This window comes from Echinococcus granulosus, assembly GCF_000524195.1.
Source record: "Echinococcus granulosus chromosome Unknown EG_S00029, whole genome shotgun sequence".
Classification (NCBI taxonomy): domain Eukaryota; kingdom Metazoa; phylum Platyhelminthes; class Cestoda; order Cyclophyllidea; family Taeniidae; genus Echinococcus; species Echinococcus granulosus.
Window position 1 is genome coordinate 346,812 of NW_020170409.1, and position 13,207 is coordinate 360,018.

Here is a 13,207-nt window from a genome sequence, read left to right on the forward strand (position 1 = left end):
TTATATTTCGACGGGAAAATATTAGACTTTTTTTCTGTTCAGTTAACGTTAGACTCTTAAGGTAAAGACTACTCTTATGGTACAAATCCTCTGGGAGGAAATTGGGAGGCGATTTTGTCAGACCAAAGTGATATCTTTCAACGAAATCTGGTCCTAGTAGAGTTGTGCCAAGGACTGCGGTAAGGGACGAAAGCAGTCACCAATAACTGAATTCAAAAACAAATAAATCTGAAGCGTTGAGAACAGAGGACTGGTGGTGATTCGATTTTGTGAATCGTGGAAGTAATTTTTTCAATGGAAGTGATAATTCTAGTGAAATCGATTTTATGGAACCCAAGGTAAGGCTAGTTTATTACATAATCCAACTGATTTTTTGGCCTAAAATCATCTATTTTCCTTTCCAAACATACGATTCATTTTATTGGTTTTCTTCTGGAATATTTATGCTGCGTAAAACCGGAGTTCGACGTTTTTCACTGTGGTATCGATAAATCGGCAAACTTGAAAAGACATTACAACCTTTGCATTAAGTCTCATTCCCGGGCCCTGGTGAAAAAAAATTTAAGCAGAAAGCGAAGCGCCAGCCGTTTGATTTAGTAAAGCAGTGAGAACCAAGTCGAGCAGGACCTTCTGACGCCAAAACCGCGATGAATTAGCGTCAGCAGTGAATTTGCTCTCCTTCCTTTCATGATTACAAGCAAAGATGTTGAAACGTACGTGCCTACACAGACATTTTTTGCGCCTTTAATCCGCGCTCTTTGAATGGTTGACCAAAGTCAGTGCTAACAAAACAGTGCGCCTCGTCCTATTGCGCCGCAAAAAAGTCGATGAGTCTCTTTTTCTTACCTTTTCTTCTAAACATCACAGATAAGGTCTTGGAGAGTTACAAGTGAGTCGATTTTGCAGGCGTCTTGAACACGAAAAATAGGCCGATGATGCGCAGTTTTTGTTGAGGGTTTCTGTCTTGCCTTGACCTGGTTTAAGCTTACTCCAAATCAGCTCAGCCTTCAAAAAACTTTGAATACCCATGTACAAACGATGGTATTAAGTTAGATTTGCGTCTTCTGTTTCAAAGGCGGAGGGAGCAGGGTCAGATCTTACCAAGAAAGTGTTTTGACTTGATAAAGTAAAAGCGAATGATCGACACTGGTGCCACGTATATGTGATGTGTGTTCCTTACCAGTCCATGATAACTGTGGTCGGACTAAACTGTGCGTTACAAACAGACTGGTTAATTCTAAAACCGTAAAGTTTCTGCAATATGGCAATCGTATGGAAATAGGTGGGTCCGTTTTGGCATCTGGAACAACGCAGTTTTTGCGTGAAAAAAAAAACTTGTTAGCTCTGGTGACCAAGTTTCTTCTGGAACGCTGGTATCAGACATTTCAAAATTCGCCCCTGTGCTATCGATATCTTCGAGATCCGTATATGCTGCTGGTTCTATAACGCCCAGATTAAACCATTAATGGTTGTGACCCGCGATAATATAATTGCAAGTGCATTAGTACACTCCGAAATGGTCTTTTCCGGGAGTAATGCGAACACTGCAAAAACTGCTTAAGCGCTTGTGCGCTTCCGCGTGGCACTAACATTCAAGTGGTACATAATAAGGTAAGGCAGCCTGATGGAAAACAACACAGGAGTATCATTTTATTGGCGATTAATGTGCAGTAATGCAGCCATGGCAACTATAGCCAATAACCAAGGCATAAATGCTATGACCGCTGGAGTGGTAAGTGGTGGAACAGTACAACTGGGGTGCCTCGTGTGGAAGTGGAACTAGTAAAATGTCTCCTTTTCAAGGTTAGTATTTACTGGATATTTCTTAGACGAGGATTAGTAGACATTAGAAGTAAAACAGCCAAAATCACTCTTCGAGTTCGCAGGAGTAGAAGGACTTAAAAAATTGCTGAATGACTTCTTTGCCTAGGTCTTGAACCGAAAAATTTCTTTACCATGTATCCCTAACAGGGTAGAGTGTAAAAGATCGACACCAGAAAAGCCTAAAGACAAAATCGCGAATAGCATCCTTCATCGACTAGTGAGAGAAGAGGAGTGGGTTGAGCTCCAGGGCTGCTACGCAGCATGTGATGTCAGACATTTCCGTGAAGGAGAACAATTGATCAGTCTCAGTCACTTATTCATCCCCATTATTTGCGGTAGATATTGCACTTTTTTGTACGAACGATATCGTTACATAAAGTTCTGAAAGTGGCATGAGGGACCCTGACCAATAAGACCAATAAATGGGCCATTTTTGTCATTTGATAAAAAACTTGATTCGTTTGCATTTACCAAAAAATCCAGTCCCAGCGACATAGTAAGAGTTCTGCCTATAATTACCAACAAGTCAAATAACTTCACCCTCACCCGAAACAGCCACCCATTGGGCTAGCCGGCCAGCTCCCCTTCCCCGATCATTTATTTCAGTCAGTTTTGTAAAGATGTAGCTGCGTCCGATCTTAAAATTGACTTACCCACCGCCTTCATCACAGCTTGCAACTAATCCACCACGGTTCTACTTCTGGTGTGGTTAGTCAATTCATTATCAAAATCGAAATGGAAGTGCCACTGCTATGCCAGTCCCATGAGAGATACTAATCTTGAAATAACAATCCACATTTTAGCCGACCATGGTTTCACAAAAATTGCTCTTTGATCACGTCCCAGAAGTCGGGAAGCACAGGGCAAACTGAATTCCAACCCCAGAATAATCAAGAGCTAACAAGTCCCCAGGTTAAGAAGTAAAAGAATCAGGCATTTTACACTCAATGACTAGGGGAAAACGCCGTTAAAAGCTTGGTTATGGGGCTCTGAGTCAATTTGAATCAGCGCCACTAATGAATGCGTTTTTGGACGAGGGACTATGTGACGGGATCCACTAGTTGGTCAAGAGTAAGAGATCACAAAAGCCCAAGTATGGACTTTCGCCAACTCACATGACCTTGCATCCTATTTGCCTACGGCGATAATCATTGCAAAGTGAAAGACAGTTTCATAAAGGTTCCTGTATTTGCCTGGCCAGTGTCGAAATTAAATGTGCAAACAGAATCGGGTGGAAAATGTGTGTGTGCCTGTTTACCCCCATCCTCCCAGTCGATCAAACTAGCGTTGGGCCAACCTGTGAAAGGCAGACATGCGAAGGAAAGCTTAAAATTCCTTCCTTTTGTTTAAAAAAAATTTTCGGTGCCAGCAGTCCTTATCAACGGGGTTCTTTCCAAGTGCCACCAACAATCCATAAAACCCGATTTTCTGCACCAAATGAGTCGCTTTCATCGCTTTTTTTACAAAAAGTACCGAGGAATCGGGCGATTGATATAAGAAATTAATAATAGTACATATATAGTCCAGAGTGAAAGCCAAATTTCCACAATTTCGGATAATCGTAAAGATTGCGTGGGTAAATCAACACGACTCTGGGGGGCGTGGGTTCTGTCTAAACGCTGAATAAGGCGGTCAAGCTTAATTTACAGTCAGATAGGTGACTGGACTGTCCAACTCTTCGAGCACTTGGCACCACAAATACTCAGTAAATAAAAACCCACGAAAATTAACAACAATTAAAGTGCACACACAAAAATTTGGCTCGGTTTAGAACCGCACGTTTTCCGATAATTGTTTGAATAAACCAGTTCAACCTTCCTGAGGTTTGTTATATCGCTCGTAGAATACCTTACACTCCCGAGGAAGTTTCGCCACCGCGAAAGTGTTCTTTTAAAGGATATGACTTTCCAAGCTTTTTTCGAAAACAACTGTGAATTACTGGCGAAAATCTCAATTACCATTCACGGGATATTCATGTATGGCTTTAAAGCGTCCAATTATTTGACTACTTCTATAAACCAGAAGCATGTACAAAGCGCTAAATGAAAAATTTGCAGGATTTCGAAACCTCTCTCTCAATTTGAACGTTCAGCTGCCGACTTTAAGTCTACCTTATTCTTGTACAATCGTTTTTGGTATGGTTTGGGTTATATTTTAATGATTTAGAAACTTATACACTATGAGATCATTCATTAAAGCAAACTTATCAAACCTGAACAAATAAGAAAGTCAAAAGTGATCATCTTTCATGATTTGATGAAACACTTTTGACAATCATCTATCGCCTAAGTTATGCCTGTCCTTGAAGACTCACTCATAACAAGTAACTTCAAAAAAGGATGCAAATTTACATTAATGGAATAGGAACAAAAACCGGGAGTGCGTTTTTCTTTAAATTATAACCCTACGCTCAACAACAGCACCACTTCCGACTCAAAACGTACTTAATTAAACCTTCAATCATAATGATTGAGATTGAGTACCGTTACCCCCTAATCAGCCAATCCAATATGTAGGGCAGACTGCTAAGCCTATTGGTTGACGATAGCTGCTTAGCAATCCCACTTAGGGTACCATCAAATTTAGGTTAGCAAAGCGGCAGAACAGGCGAAAATGTAACAACGCAGGTATGTGTTATTGAAGGCCCCTACTGTCATTAGAGTTAGTGGGATTTATCGCCATTTAAACAGTTAGAAAGATCACAAAATGAACACTTTTAGCAGTCGAAATGTACTTTTAATTCACCGTGATTCGTGAGCTTAGACATAGCTTATCTCCTCCAGTAAAAATGAAGCCGAATCATCACAGATATATCTGTAACCGAAGGCTTCGGCTGGTTTTGGGGACAAAGAGGAGTCAGAATTTGTCATTATCGTTAACCCCACGAAGGGTGGGAGGAAGATGATAGAATGCAAGACTCACCATCTCCGGTGCCCCGCAGATTCAGCACCGTGGGCCGATGAGCGGAGGTGGAAGAAGAACGCGAATCGCGGACGGATCGTGAGCCACTGGAGGCGGCGGAGCCACCGAAGAAGTTGAGATCCCGGGGCCAGAAACGCCGCATGAGGCGTGCGATCTCCGGTCCGTCTATCTCATCATCTTCTGCCGCCCCTCCCGCTTCCGCACCGCCGGTCGTCGCGTGACAACTGCGTGACATTAGGTGACGCGCTGCTGTTCGGTTCGACACGAACATCGTCTATGAATAAAGGAAGAAGAGAATACAGTCTCACCTTCTTAAGCTGTCGCCATAACAAAATAGATTTACTAATCGTCGGAACACTACCGCCAGCCCGAATAAATATTCGAACTGGTAAAACAAGAAGCAATGACAGTCTAACACTATGCGGAGTTCCGAATATCAAATAAGAGCAAAACCGAGTACGAATATCAAGAGGAAGGGGAGATGGACGTAAGAAGCAGGATTTCATTCGATAAACCGCAGAAATGTATCTGTATTATAAAAACAATGGAGTTTTTTCATGAGAGAAAGCCTTAAAAACTGCCGACTAGAAGCCATGACTTTGATATCTTCTGGTGGGAGGATACTTTTTGGTCGACCGTGTAGCTATGATACTTCTGGCAGTGTTGGATAGTCCTACCTGTGTAGCTGATTACTGGTAATGAACTAGATTCATGAGGTGTGAATTTATAGCCCAAGCCTCGAAACCACACACATACATTTAACATAATTTTAAGGAAGTGAATAATACACCCTGAAAGACAGACTTACCAGAACCCCCCCCCCTTTAAATGTTTTTGACGGGTTCCTCTTTCTAAAATAAACTTTAATCTCGCCTACTAGTATTACATGACTCAATTTCTTGACCGGACATTTGCAACAGCCTAACTCAATTTTTGTTGAGTAATCAATAGGCGCAGTCCATTTTAAGTTGTAGAATGGATAGTCATTCTTGGCCTCATTCACAATCACTGGAGACCAACTTTTAAGACAAAAGCATTTAAATTAGGTTAAAACTCTTGCTAGGATAGTGTACTTCAATGCCTTTCAGTTAACCACTCCACTAGCAGGGCAAAAGTAGCTTTATTGTCAATCAAATTTAAAGCAAGGTTAGGGAGAAAAACACCCTTGCTTCTCTAGGGGACGGTCTTACTACGACCAATCTGGAAGTCCAAGTTTTGGGTGAAAAATGATCGCAATAGTAGAAGCAACGTCTTTTGCTTGAGTGAAAAATGCAGCCGCCACTAAAGCGTAACTTTCCGGGTAAAAGAAGGTCAACATTTTAAATACTAACTGCCCACTAGTTATTAGCACTCAAGTCCAGTTAGAAATAGGCTTTTAAAAAACCCATTAAGCATTACATCATGAACACTTCCTGTGTTATATCAATCGTTTATTTTGCAACCAGACACGCTATCGATTGTGCGTGACTGTTTTAAGGCGCGTTCTGCTGTGGCGGATAACATCACTTTAATTGCATGAGCCTTTTAGTTACCCGCGATTCAGGCTCGAGGTTGCTGATGCGCAGTTTGGCCTTTTCATTCCTTATTTCGCCAGTCCCTCAGTCTTTTTGCACACTAATACTAAAGCTACTTCATGACTGGTACGTCTTCGAAGGTGACTCGAGTATTACACTAATGGCAGCCGTGTGAGACAAATCCATACCTTCTATCCTGCAGGAACAACAACGCCTTCATCAACGCCTCAGAGGAGTGTGATTTCTAACGACTTCGTAAGAGGAATGCAAATGCTTTAATTGGTTGTCGGAAGAGACTCACAACAGAACGTCCAAATAAACATTGATTGTTTGCCAGTAACGAGGCGAGGTCAGACTTATCCATAGACAGGGAAAACAGAATTTCAGCAAGAATCAATAAAAAAGGGCTAAATTCTATTATTATGGCACCTCCACACACTGACGGAAACCATGCATAATTCGACTAGGTGACTGACAGCCATTAAACCGACAATAGAACCAAAAGAGGAACAACGCGAAGACCAAATGTTTAGGGAGGAAACAAGTGTTTCTACAAAACTCGATTGATGCATAAAGTGTACTGACAGTAAAACACTGTCTCCTCTCAGGCAATACGTTCCGAGTGAATCTTCTTAGGACAGAGGAGAAGCTGATGTTTCCGATAAAAAGTGAAGTAAACATCACTAATGGTGACGCAGTTGCAGAGCCTTTTAACGTCCATTGTTGACAGGTGGAGGAGCCGAAGAGAAAAATGGCCACAGCAGGATGGAGTAAACAGTACCCTGAGATGCCTTCTGACGTTTTTTCGCTTAAAACAGGTCCACTTGTTTCGAAACTTACTTGTTGGAGAAACAAGAAAACCTAATTAAACAAGGGGTGGTCGAGAGGAAATGGGTTAATTGGGTGGGGGAAGGCACTGTCCAAAATGCATAATTAGGTGACCGAGGTAGTGTGAAGTACATTTAAATCAGGTCAGATAAAGTGCAGCTGTGGCGGTAGCGTTAGCGGCGCGCATTAGGCTCTCCGTTTCAACGATCAAAAAAATGTCTGGTCAGCAAACTGCAGACTGAGTGTAGAGCTACTTAGAGAAACTCGTTTGGACTGTAATTAACATTCACAGTCGACTATGATAACTTATGCAATTGCATAAAATAATACTGACATTTCTGAGACAGTGATAATAGGGGATAGGTAAAAGCGGAGGATAGGGTTGCTGCAAAATCACTTACCAAACCGATTCATGGCGTAGTAAATCGACTCAAGTGTAGACATTGGTAGTTTTAGTCTGTAAAATGTTCTAAACAAATGCCGAAATTAGGAAATAAACCATCACAGTAACTGACTCGGTCGTTCAAACAGTAGGCAGAGCATAGAGAAGTTTGCTATACGAGGTTGCACATGAAGGTGGCAAACTTTGATCCATTCGAGCCCTGTGGGATCGCTCACTGTGTTAAAACAATTAGCGCCAACTTGGAAGACAGTACTGGTAATTATCACTGAGCTCACTGGGTGAAAACTCAACTAATCTCCTTGGACAAATTCAGCCTTGAGAATCGTCTAGTTTGGTGATTACTAGGAAGGTGCAGCAGTACTCCCTCAAACGCAAACCGCTGATTGTGGTTCCTCTCTTTTGATCTGCCCTTTTAATGCGAATTTCCTGCAACCACTGGTAGAAAACTACGCCAATTATGTGGAAATAAAGCAGTACTGCAGACATTTGGAAAATTATTAAACAAAGCATTGGACTGGAGAGTGCTGAGCAACTGATTTGTAGCAGTTAGTTAAGATGAGGCGATTTTAACGTGAAAAATAGGGCATCTACGAGCCAAGTGGAGGCCAGATTTGAACTGATATCAGGGTAATGGGCAATAATAAAATGTGCTCATGCCACTTTTGAGGTCCCGATACTTGTCAATTAATTGTAAAACAAAAGTCTACATTCCATAAGGGCGTCGCGAAGGTATATCACCTCTTCAAAATACAAAGATCAACATTATAATTGCTGCTTTCCAAACAGTTTGCATGGAACAATGAGCCAGATTAAAAATCTGTGTCACTACTTTCTGGCGAAATGACGAAGTAGCAAAGACCGCTTGGCAAACCTCAGTCCACGACCGTGGACCCTGTCCCTTCACTCAGAATACAGTGCGGAGAGGCCCTTTTTTGCGTTGAGCAAAGAGGTGGTAAAAAGGCCAGGTGCACACAAACAAAAATGAAAAAAAGGTAAGCACGAACCACAGAGGAAGTATTTTTGTCGGCTTTGGGAAGGCCAAACATCTCTATTGGCAGCCTAATTTACTCTCTCTAGGAAACAAGCACTCCACTGCGGGTGTGAATGAAGGAAAGAGCAGGATGTTTGAAATTTCGGGCTGGGCGGAGAATGGCTGCAATAAAATTAAGATTCGAACAGAAAAGAGGCGGTTTAATGACCTTTGGGATTTTTAAATGGCATAGAAATTAAAGCAACGGTAACGCTGTGTTTAATTGGTACTACCACCACGAAACAGATGAGCAGTTAAAAGTCGATCAGAATGGATTTCTCTACGACTTCTGCAAATAAGACAATAAAAGAAGGAGCATAGGTCCAGCCTAGGACGAATACTGGATAGTTCAAATGACTCCAGCCGGATTAAATTTCAGATACGAGGATGATAAATGATCCACCAAACAAAGTCTGTCGAATTTTTGACAATGAATAAGCATCCTTTTCAGCTGACCAGATCTGATTACATGAGAAGGCACGCAAGACGGGATAATTAGCACGTAAGGTCAAACGCTCAAAGCAGTTCCAACGTGAAACCCAGTTACTAGCGATTTTAATGAGATTTGGTATTCCGAGAATATCCCCATCAAGGGCGTGGGCTATCCCATCGGAGCCATTTCAGTGCGTCGAGGTCAATTTCCCGAAAAGTAGAGCGTTTGCAAACAGAGAAGACAATTTGCACTTGACGTTTCAAAAACCAAGAGAACGAGTAGTGTCCACCAAGCGTGAGTATTTTTGCGTTCAACAAAGACGTGTTAGATTTTACTGTATTCATCCACAAATTTTTATGTTGTACTTTTGAAAGCTGTCACAAATTAGGGTAAATTATGCTTATATGGGATAGACTTTTGTGAGTAAGGCTTTTTTGTATCCAATTAATTCACGGGGATCTAGTAACTCCCATTGATAGCAATAGCCTAGCCAGTCGAGTAGCCGCCAAATAGGAAACAGAAAATTTACCTGTATCAAAGTGCAGTTCGATCACTGGAAGCTAACTCGGACCTGGAGCTGAAAAGAGCGGTGTGATTGACTGAGATTTCCAAATGGTGTGAAGGGAGTTTAATAAAGGCAAAACTGGATTTCAGTTGTTTCATTAGCCCATAAAAATTACGGTAAGACTTGAAAAAACGCAAAAGAAACGAGCAAGCCAGTGTGAGCTTAGATGGAAGATCGAAAAGGGAATAATAAAACTGCGAAATTTAACAAAGGATAGATGGTTCCAATAACCTGCGTCTGATGAAATTCCCAAATTTAATAACTCTTACAAAATGGATGTTTAATGTTTTCCGCCTGCTCGCATAACAGGAAGGGTGTGGAAATATGCACAGGAGGCAGTAAAAGTAACAGCAACAAAAATGGTTTAAGGATCAAAGCCATTTGAAGTCCCAATTACGGACATGGGCCGTGGGTAGCCTGCATTCAATCACAAATCTATTATTTCATCTGTACGAGGGCTTTTTTATGTTACGATTCGAGTTATTTATCGCATCGAGATAAATTTCTCAAAACTACCCTTTTTAAGCAATGTACACACTGTCTGATGTTCTTAAAACGGAGAAAATGAGTGAAATAAACAGTTGTGCTTTCAGCCAAGACACAAAATTGCATTATGGTCGCCTGTAAATCAGGATGCTGCAGCATTATGAATGAGAGACCGTTGAAAGTTTAATAAACTTGAGATTTACAGCTTTTCTCCCTAGGTTGTGATATAAATGAAGAAAGGACAGCTTTTTAGTATCCTTCAACGTAAATCACATCAACGAAAAGTGTCCATTAAATCAAATGTACTTAGGAATTTGTCTCACTAATAGCGCACGCAAAGGCCCTGCCTACCGCTTCCCCAAATGCCAAGCACTGTAAATGTAAATAACAAACACCATTTTGGACACGGGAATGCGTGTGTGCGTACGCACATACGCATCGATATTTAGTCCACATGCAGTGGGAATCTGCATATATGCCCCAGAAAAAAGGCATTAATGGGATTTAAGAAGAGCAGCCATGATAACAAGGCTAATAGTGATGTCCTCCATCAGGCAGTGGGAGGGAAGATTTTCAAGTACATCGAAAAACCATGGGGTATGGAGGATGTTAAATTAAACAAAGGGGAGTGGTCATTATGGCTATTATTGGCAGGGGAGCTGAGGCAGAAAAAAATGGGTTAATAAAGTTTTACGCTTTTTTCCAAAACCATTAATTAGGGCAACAAATCGCACGCTGTTGGAGAATATAATGCCAACCTAACCTGTACGAACGATGGTTATAACTCTAGTGACTGGGCTAGAGGGTAGTATTTAATCTAGTAATGCCTGCAAATGCACTTTAAGCCATTCTACTACAGTGTGAATCAAAAAGGTCATCAATGTATGATCTAACTCTTACCAGCAAACTCTAGCTCCATAAAAATTTGTTAAGACCAGGGATAGGACTAAATTACTAATCTAACCAAGAGAAGCATGACATTAGTGGAAAGGTTTCGCAATTAACAACGTTTATTAGGTAAAAAATCACAGATCCTAAGGGCTTAACTCACCGAACGTGTAGTGGAACATTAGTCTAAATGTGTATTAATAAGCGCTTCATTTAGTATGATACTAAGAGCAATTCAAACGAGCTCATGTTAATTTGATGATGTAAATAATATACCACACACAAAATCAAAAGTAATAACTTTCGGCTTTTAGATTAACTTGTCTCCTGTAACGGGACTAGATGATAGAGTTTACCCAAGGAAAGTGCAATAATTGCTGACTCATCTCTTTAGAAAAAATGTTAGAGAATTCATTCCTTCGGTACAGAGTACCTTTTTGATCAGAGGCGAATGCAGGGGCTATGTTAATCACGCTGCCTTAGGTTTCCTTTAAAAAATGAACCAATCAAGTGGATAGCCATCGCATCGATGTAGGGGTTAATTTTACTAAGGAACATGGTGGCAGTGTAACCATGATAATGACCATAACGACAGCAATTAGCTTGGACTGATGTCCAACCAGTTAGCACTTAAAAAATGTATGTTTATGAGTCCTCAACTTCTTCAAACGCTGGTTGAAATAATACAAAAATCACTTTGTGAATCTAACATAGGTCAAACTGTCCATCAGATTATAGACCAAAAACGTGGGCGCTTCTGCGCTCGTCAGCGAACTAATGAGCAGGCGAATTAATAATCCCACCCAGAGAGAAAGGGGTCACTGTGGAAATAATTTCCTGAATAATATGATAGACGGAAGAAAAAAACGTTGCTCTATTTTCCTGCTGCAACAATAACTAAAGTGGTAAATGAGTGAATGAAAACGTCGAACCGTTTCTAGGTACATTTGTGGGAATCTTGCGAAACAATTAATGCCAACATGAACGCATTTCACGGACAACCAGAACATATTATTCCACACACCAAAAACAGCATGTTTAATCCATTTATGCGCCAATAAGAAACAATTTGAGAACAAGGGTAATTCAGCTTCTATCGAAATATTTTGCTTCTCATACATTATAAGAAAATGATGACTGTCAAATGATGACTTTGAAGATAAGCAGTTGAACAGCAGGATACTGATTTTGCAAAGAACGCTTACATGAAAATCACATTTTAACTTTCGAACTCAAGGGCATCCAAACGGTATTAAAATTCAAAAAATTTGGGAAAAAAAAGTTTCTGCAATGTTACCAAAGTAAACACACTGAAAAAACGGCTAAAGCGCATTGACTCACCAATGAATAGGTGCGAAAATAATTCACATCTGTATTACCAAGAAATTACTGCATTACCATAGGGAAGTGACCATAGGGAAATGATTCCAATTCACGGAAAGAGAAACAACCAATTAAATAAGAAAGCAAAGCTTATGTTTTCAATAATTGTTCATAATTAAAGCCTAGATACTTGAAGAAAAGATGGTAGGAGGTAGAATGTGAAGAGAAACTTCGAAACGGATGTGAACAAATCGAAAAAAAATGATTTGAAAACCATCTCACCGAAATTTTGTGTCCCTGGCCAGCCACACTAGTCACTGCAGCCAAGCCACCATCCGTTGTAGTATTTGCTTTGGAAGCAACGGGTGGAGGTCGTCCCATGGGATCGACCTCTTTGAAAAGAAGTTGTTGTGTGGCCAAATCCATGGTCCCGTTCCCAAACACCCGACTTAACGACGATCTCTTAGCAGCACCTCTATGGGAGCTTATCGAGCTCTCACCAGAGGTTATAGGTTCTGGTTCTAGTGGGCGTGGTTTATTAGATACCTGAAAAGGAGGTAAACGAACGCGTTGACACACATTAATGCATTGATAAACCGCATTCGTAAGAAAAAGACAGCACAAAACGATAAAAAAAATGCAGGCAACCACTTACCCAGTTAAGATACGATGGAACTGTGAATAGGTTTTCGTTGATTCTGAAAGTAAGTTGTGGTTCTTCGAGATAATCCTACAGAGGTGGGTTATGGACATATAGGCCCAAGTACCAAGTCCATAAGGGTATCTACATCACCGCCCACAAAGCTTGCACCATTACGACGAGAAAAATAATGCAAAAATTTTGGTCTGTAAGGAACATAAGTGCAGCAGTTGCCCATTTCCCAATGGCCAGTGAAAACGGCTAACACCGTTGGAACAAGCACTAAGTGGAATATCCATACAAACAAAAACACACGGCCTTACAACTTTTCAATATTCTATAAATATATTT

At 40.8% G+C, this 13,207-nt stretch overlaps 1 protein-coding gene across 1 annotated transcript in view; it reads right to left on the bottom strand. All coding sequences in view use genetic code 11, as the record gives it.

The window, feature by feature from the left end:
* EGR_04566 (hypothetical protein) overlaps positions 1-13,030 on the bottom strand; it is a gene marked incomplete at both ends in the record, with an annotated part of 25,340 nt that extends 12,310 nt beyond the window's left edge. The window contains 5 exons of the mRNA XM_024493815.1: positions 1,336-1,440; positions 4,747-5,020; positions 12,499-12,762; positions 12,872-12,946; positions 13,010-13,030. Coding sequence (XP_024351743.1) covers positions 1,336-1,440; positions 4,747-5,020; positions 12,499-12,762; positions 12,872-12,946; positions 13,010-13,030 — 739 coding nt within the window. The remainder of the gene's footprint in view (positions 1-1,335; positions 1,441-4,746; positions 5,021-12,498; positions 12,763-12,871; positions 12,947-13,009) is intronic.
* Between the last annotated feature and the right edge of the window lie 177 nt (positions 13,031-13,207).